The sequence below is a fragment of the Triticum aestivum genome, chromosome 2D (assembly GCF_018294505.1).
Source record: "Triticum aestivum cultivar Chinese Spring chromosome 2D, IWGSC CS RefSeq v2.1, whole genome shotgun sequence".
Taxonomy (NCBI): Eukaryota; Viridiplantae; Streptophyta; class Magnoliopsida; order Poales; family Poaceae; genus Triticum; species Triticum aestivum.
The window spans coordinates 324,425,901-324,433,231 of NC_057799.1; the positions used below are offsets into that span (position 1 = coordinate 324,425,901).

The 7,331-nt window shown below is 48.9% G+C and overlaps 1 protein-coding gene across 1 annotated transcript; it reads right to left on the reverse strand.

Moving 5' to 3' along the window:
• Positions 1–918: 918 nt before the first annotated feature.
• Positions 919–5,420, reverse strand: LOC123052959 (uncharacterized). The gene is made up of 5 exons (XM_044476332.1): positions 5,186–5,420; positions 3,574–4,914; positions 3,373–3,459; positions 2,672–2,818; positions 919–2,381 (listed from the first exon to the last, which is right to left on the reverse strand). Exons 1-5 carry the CDS (start codon positions 5,219–5,221, stop codon positions 1,107–1,109), a joined length of 2,886 nt encoding a protein of 961 aa, XP_044332267.1. The 5' UTR covers positions 5,222–5,420; the 3' UTR covers positions 919–1,106.
• Positions 5,421–7,331: the final 1,911 nt, after the last annotated feature.

Genomic DNA, 7,331 nt, shown 5'->3' on the forward strand with positions numbered 1-7,331 from the left:
GTGAAGATTTGGCATGAACATAAAGCGCCGAGGGAGCACGAATGAAAGGTATTTCCTTTCTCTGCTAAGCTGAGAAGTTTGCATCAAAATGATGCGTTGTACTGGAGGCCTGGAAGTACCAATATGTCTCAAGTAGTTTATTACAGTTGACTATATATTCTTACAGGGAAGCTATTTCGTCATCATGTTGATCTTATGTACAATTGGTTATTGTATTGCGGCTATATGGAAGTTATTGACGAGACCGAAGGATCGAGCCAAGGTGGGACATCTCATCACTCGGCTACGGCTCCATTGTACTGAACTGCGGTGATAGGGGGGAGGAGACAACTCTGGCTAGGGCAGCCAGTCTTCGCCTCATTGGGCTCCCCGCTCCCGCTTAGGCAGGCATTGTGTCCGGTCTCTTTGACGTTGTGCGGTCTCATTTGGGCTTGGCCCTGTATCAGACCATTGCTTGCCCTTGGCGGCCTTTTCTTTTCTTTGTTGCTTTGAACCTATTTGAGCCGGAACCTTGTACGGGACTCAGTTTAAGGCCGGGCATAATGCCTCTTTTCTAAAAAAACTGTTCATTGGATCATTGGAACCAACACTATTGTTTTGGAGGTGTCATTAACCACTTAGATGTACTCCCTCGGTTCCTAAATATAAGTCTTTTTCGAGATTCCACTACGGACTACATACGGATGTATATAGACATGTTTTAGAGTATAGATTCACTCACTTTACTTCATATGTAGTCCGTAGTGAAATCTCTAAAAAGACTTATATTTAGGAATGAAGGTAGTATATTAAACACCCTTTTCTGTTTTTCTGTCGGCTATGGCAGAACTAACACCTCTGAAGAAAATGCAAGTTCATCTTAACATGAGATTACTGCTACACAAAGCTAGTATTCTTGCGTCTCTGAAACTCACGACGGTATTCGTTTATAGCTTTAATAAAGACTCCATGGAGACATGCTACTGAAACAGAAAATCATCGTTTAACTAAGACTCATCTAACAAAATGCACTTATGGAACAAATGAAATAGGAAAGAAAAGCAGAACATGACATTGAAAAAAAGAGCATGCTCAATGCAAATCCTTTACAGAACTTGAATTAATCTCTATTTGCGGGTGACCACGACCACATAAGAAAGCTCAACGGATCCCACAAATAGTCTACCGCCTGTCCGTTCCACCACCTCTGTTGGCCTCATGCCCTTGGGTCCTCTCATCTTCTCGATTATTTTTCCATCAGCGGTGATCCTCAAGGCAAGTAGATGGCTATCGACGCCAAAGGGGAGTTCTGTCTTCTCACGATGTATTGCCACCCAGTATCCTCCTCTCTTGTCCGGGCTCACGTTATCAGGATAGCCCGGTAGATCAGTTAACAGTTCGATCGACCCTGTCTTGGGACCTTTGGTCCAGTACCTCAGCAACTTGCACGGCCCGGTCGATGAGATGACGAGGTGTGTCCGATCAGCGCTGATGGCGAGACCATTGGGGTAAGTGATGCCGGCCTTTAGCACAATCACTTTTCCTGTGCGTGGATCATATCTCATTAGGCGGCCTGTGGAGTCCCCGGTTCTTGTTACGATCTCGTGCTGTGACCTTTGATATTTCATAGAGCTGTCGGTGAAGTAGACTTCACCGGTCACCTGGTCGACGTCCACGCCGTTGGTGAAGCGGAGAGGAGCGCCATCGGCCTCCGTGACGAGCACCGTCGCCTCCCCGCCTCCTGGCGCGACCCTCATGAGCCCCTTGTAGGCGTCGGCTATGTACAAGTAGCCAGACTTGTGGTGAAACCGCAGGCCCAGCGGACGGCCGCAGCGGCTCTCGGTCACGGTCTCGGGGCGGCGGACGGACGCCGTGCACGCCTCGCTGCTGTATCCAGGGCTGTAAGTGTACGTCGTCCAGTCGAGCCTGTCGCCGTTCCACTTGAGGACGCGGCCGTCGGAGACGCCGCTGTATGGGCCGTTGCCTTTGTCGTCAAAGGCGACGCTCTCCGGGCCGCGCAGCAGTCCAGGCGGCAGCGGCAGGTGCCGGGTCCGCGTGGCGTCGATGCTGGGACGACCGCAGACGCCCCGGGCATGAACAGCAGGAGCAGGACGGCAAGCGCCACGCCGAGATCCCTCGTGCCGCTCGCCATGTTGATTTGCTTCGGCAGCTACTGTTGGAAGGTGAGCTTGTTTGGCTCGATTGCTTGGTTGGTTTGGTGGAGGCCGGAAGAGGCCGCTCTTGTAGCGACGGACAGCCAGACTCCCTGCATGATCCGGCCGTCCCCCTCTCCAAGGTCTCGGAACTGACGGCGAAATCTGTCCAAGTCCGAATTCGGAAATCTTTCTGTGCCATGAAACCCAGGACGACACTAAGAGCGCCTTGCCTAATCTGTTACCACTCTAATCATATACTGTTACAGCAGCCCACGAGTTCCAACAGAATGTTTCTGCAATGAAACCGGCCTGTCAGTTCAATATTTCAGATATGACGCAAAGCTGAGTTATATCTGTCTCATCTCTAAAAAAAGGCTGAATTCTACAGCCGCATCTGCCGGGACAGATTTCTATGGAGGTTCTCTCGCCCTCAGTATCTGGGCAGGCTAGCGCATAATAAACTGAATAAATGAACCAATGTGGAAAGGAAAAGGTCAAGATAGGAACCCATATATTTACTCATGATGCAAACATACACCTTCGGTGATCAACTCCAAATAAACAATGATCTTCATCATTTCGAACTGCAACGGCACATAAATCTCCAAACTGCGGATTATTCCGAGGCATGCCATCGTTGCAAAGTTTAAACCACAAAACACAACATGTAGTAGACCAGTACACTGCATCACAGGATCCAAGAGCAAGTTTACTGGTTACAAGAATCCAAGTGCATGTAAAAATTGATGGCTTTGCTATATGGGATAAAGTTCATTTGGCAAAGCACCAGCCATCTATATTTCAGCTCAACAACGATGTATAGTCGCCCAAAAAATAAACAACGATTGTATCATGTTAAGCCATCACAGCTTCTGTCCACGTGTGCTACTATCGAGCAGTAAGATGTAGTCACGACGTGAGCAGGTTTTCTATTAGTCGTGCAGGATTTCTAGAAGGAACAAAAGGGAGTTCACGTGCTACAAGAACAAAATACAGTTTATCCAGCTATATATAACTGAACTGCAGACAACGGGATTAATGACGACAAGATGGAAGTCCATTCGATGCCTTCAGCGCTGCAGCTTCCTCCTTGCAAGTCGCGGGCTTGTCGCTGGTATGTAGACTTTATAGCTGACCTGAAGAATGTAAGAAAGGCAGTTAGACACAATGCATATGATTGACCTTGTGATGTTCAAGCACTTGATCGACAGAGCAACAGTGCAGTTTTATTGCTCACCTGCACTGTCTCTCCATCATGCATCCTAGAGAAAGTCCTCTTCTCAAACTGAGAACCATCTTTGTCCTCGGTCCCTGCTGCCTGGCTCTTGCCCGCATCAGTCGACAAAACAGAGCTCTCAGGAACTGAAGCTTCACCAATCTTTCTATCATCTCCATCGATTCCTTCAAGCTTGTTTATTTCAGCAGGAAAATGTCTTACTTCACTACTGCTTTCGACAGAGGCAGGATTCTCAGAAGCTGTAGGGATTGTTGTAAATGTACTGCCATCAAGCCCTTCCCTGGAGGGTATACTCACAACTGATCTAACTCTGGGTCTTGCTTGCACATGACTCACCACTGAGCTGATGCCTAACCTTTGCTTTATACTACCAGAACTCGCGAGGGTGCTTCCCAACCTTTGCATTACACTACCACCATTCCTACCATCATGTGAAGTGATATGAGAAGTTGAACGTATCTCTTCTAGTCCGCTTCCCAGCTGTTGAGTAGGACCACAAGTATCACCAGCCTCCAGTATTCCAGGTGATCTATCCCTGTGAGTCGTTTCCTGCTTCCAAGGACTCCTACCATTCTCAAAATCTTCAAATTCAGGTGATCGAGTAGAGTGGCCAACTCCAAGATTGTTTCCCTGCCTCTGAAAAGGGGCAACAGCAGACCTTGCTTCAGGAAATTTTGTGACAGTATTCCGGGGGCTATCTGTTAGTACTTCCTTCCCTGTACCATTGTTTTCTGTCTTGCCTACCATGGCCACGGCTCCCTTAAACTTCCTGAAGTTCTCAAGAGCTTTCTGCCTGAGAATGAGCTCCAAATCCTCCTCAACCTCTGGGCTTTCGCAACTAACAGGTAAGATCTCACCCGTTTCATGAGCATCCTTGGAAGGTGGGCTTTCCATCTCCTTCAGCTCCACATTCTTCTCATAATCGTCAGCAACCGCGTCCTCATCACTATAAACATCCTCAACAGATCTCTTCTCATTCTGCGGATCCTGGCACTTGTCATAGTCCTGTACAACCCTGTCCCTACTTGCATCATGTCTCATGCCGTCCGCCCTCCGCTTCCTACTTATGCTCTTGCTCCTGCTCCTGCTCCGGCTACTGCCACTCCTGGCTGGACTGCTCGAGTAGCTCCTTGATCTCCGTACCCGCTTCCTCTTTCGATCCTTGTCCCTCCCCCTTCCTTTCTTCTTCCTAGGATCTTTGGAGTGGCTCTTAGGCAGTGGGCTCACTGACCTCTCAGAGTCTGAGGCACTGCTGCTGCTAATGCTATGGTGGCTGCGGCGGGAGTGACTCCTGGACACCGAGGAAGGGCTACCGCTGGGGCTACGGCTTGGACTCAGGCTGCGGCGGCGTCCGCGGCGGCTGCCACTGCCCTTGCTCTTTTTGCTCCTCTTGTCAACAATCTTCTTGGTGGGCTTCTTGGAGCGTTTGCGGGGTGGGGAACTGGAGCTGGAGCCGTCGGGGGAAGGGGAGCGGCTGCGGCTGTGGCGGACACTCCGACGCTTGCCGCGCGAGGATCGGATCTTCTTGGACTTGGCCTCATCCTAACAAGATGACGGTAGAAGCTTCAGTTAGTGGGGGGATCCCCGAAGAACACAGCGATAAAGAAGAATCAGGCATGGCATCGTGTTAATTCTCTGTCTGAAATCTAAGCAGCTGGTACGATAAAATTCTTGGATTCTCAGTCCATGAAAAAAGCAATCGGCATCAAAAGAGAAATCTAGAATCCGACCGAGAAAGGTCTCCTAATTCCTAACCCTAAGTAAAGCGGGGAAAGAGGGGAGGCGGAGAGATAGAGATAGAGAGGGTCGGTACCTCGTCGGCGGCCTTCTTGGCGGATTTACTCTTCATCAGGCGGCGGCTTTGCCCGTGGAAGAAACCCCCAGGGAGGAAGAAGAGGGGGGCAGAAGGGCGTGTTCGCTGCAGCTGTTGGGCCTGGATTTGGGTTTGTTTCTGTCCCAGTCTCTCTCTCTCTCTCCCCCCCTCCCCTTTTGCGTGTGTCCAGCTTTGGATAGAATCCCTTTTCTCGAGCGCACTTGGATGGAATCTCTACTATGATTCTTTTTCGGCAAAGTTCTATGTTACGTATATATGGTACTCAAGCCTAGCTTCGTTTTAGATTTTGTGATCAAACATGTAGCTATTGTGAGTTAGAACATCCGCAAAAGGAAAACGCAGGTCGTTTTAACCTTTTGTATGTAAGACATAATAATATACGGGCCAAATTTGGTGTTTTGACTTTTTTCTTTGTAAAGTTCAGCCGGATCTAACCCCGGTTTCAAAATAACAAAAATTGAGATCTGACTCTTTTGCTACCGCCGAGGAGGTTGGCGGTAAGGTTGTGTAACTACCTCCGCAGTTGACGTCATCTTTTTTTCTGCTGCTGACTTGGCATAATGGTCGTACCGCCAGAGAGGCCGGCGGTAGGGTGTAGTAGACTACCACCGCACTATTTGAGGGTAGGGTCCTCCATAGTGAAAGTGTGTTGTAACTGGAATTCGGGGAAAAACAACGGCAAGGTTACACACCCTGCCGCCATAGTCCCTGGCGGTAGGGTCATGTGCCGGCTGCTAGAACTGAAACTTGAAAGAAAATAACGGTAGGCTATCCAACCCTACCACCGGGGACTTTGGCGGTAGGGTCCTGTCTAGCTTAGGGTTTGTGAAAAACTTGTTCATTTTAATTCCAAAAAAAACTGCACACCAGCAATATAGTTTGCAAATCAAAAAAATGATGATCTCACACATTATAACATGCATCCCACATCGACATAAATGATATATCAACACATCGAACATATCAAATAGGTTTACATGTCCAACATAGCAAATAGTGTAGCAAATCGACGATAACAAGTAGTTCAACCTAACCACCAACTTCTCGTTCACAGCTCAAGACAAATAGCAAATAGTTTTAACTAGTTCAGCATGAAGCGAGTAGTTCGACATGACCATATCACTTGGTCTTCCTCCTCCTCTTCGTGGTACGCTCCTCGTTTCTCCTCGAGCGGGTTTCATCCGGCTTTTTTGTGCGACGACGAGGACGCTCTCTCTGGAACGGTGATGGGCTCAAAACATCCTTGTGTGGATGAGATACCCTCTTGTCCTAGGTTGGCTGAGTCGGTGGAGGCCCGTCATCGTCGTCGTACTCCTCCTCCCCGTCACCTCCTTCCTCTTCTTCCTCGGCTTGCTCCTCATCCTCTCTTCCTCATTATCTTCTCCCTCGGCCTCCTCAACAATGCGAGACGACAAGGCGGCATGGCTAGAGGAAGCCCCATCGGCGTGGCTCGATGAAACAAGGGTACTCATCGACCCTCCAGGAACATGGACATCGGTTGTGCGAGCTCACGCAAGCATGCCCACTAGCTTACGACAACGGGTCATGAACTTCTGCAATAACAAATAAACAAGAACATAATATGGATCAAGTTTAGGGTTACAATTAGACAAGAACATGGGCTAGGAGGCTCGATGTCACCTTCACTGTTTCCCTCAGCTTGCTGTCAGATTCCATGGTCCCGAGTCATAACTAAGCGCATCCGAGCCATAAAAAATGCTTCTGTTCAGCTCCGAAGCTTGCAAATGTAAGCATCATTTGTAAGTCAGTGACACTAACTAAAGCACTTTTCATCCAACCGCCAGATCAAAACAATTAAACACAACTTACTACTATGTTCATCAGGGGCGCATACTCCCTAAATTCACCTTTGAGCTCTCTGAGGCTGTCATGGTAGGCTTCATCCTCGGAGTCATCCTCCTGCAGTGATGTGATATCAACGGATGTCCATTGTGGCCTGAGGCGCACACGGTACTTCATACCATCGTCATACCAATTCATGTGTTCCTCGTACGCATCCCAGTCAACCGCTCTCCTCTCGCCGTCGTTGCGGTGCCTCCTCTCATCCCACGCTCTCACATGCTTCGCGTGCTCATGCCCCCGGTCTGTGATCGACTGAGAATGC

Coding starts and splice junctions, on each gene's coding strand:
- LOC123052959 (XM_044476332.1), bottom strand. CDS start 5,221: ATGAAGAGTAAATCCGCCAAGAAGGCCGCCGACGAG. Junction 4,915..5,185: donor CCAAGAAGGCCGCCGACGAG/GTACCGACCCTC, acceptor TCATCTTGTTAG/GATGAGGCCAAGTCCAAGAA. Junction 3,460..3,573: donor CTGTCGAAAGCAGTAGTGAA/GTAAGACATTTT, acceptor GATGCGGGCAAG/AGCCAGGCAGCAGGGACCGA.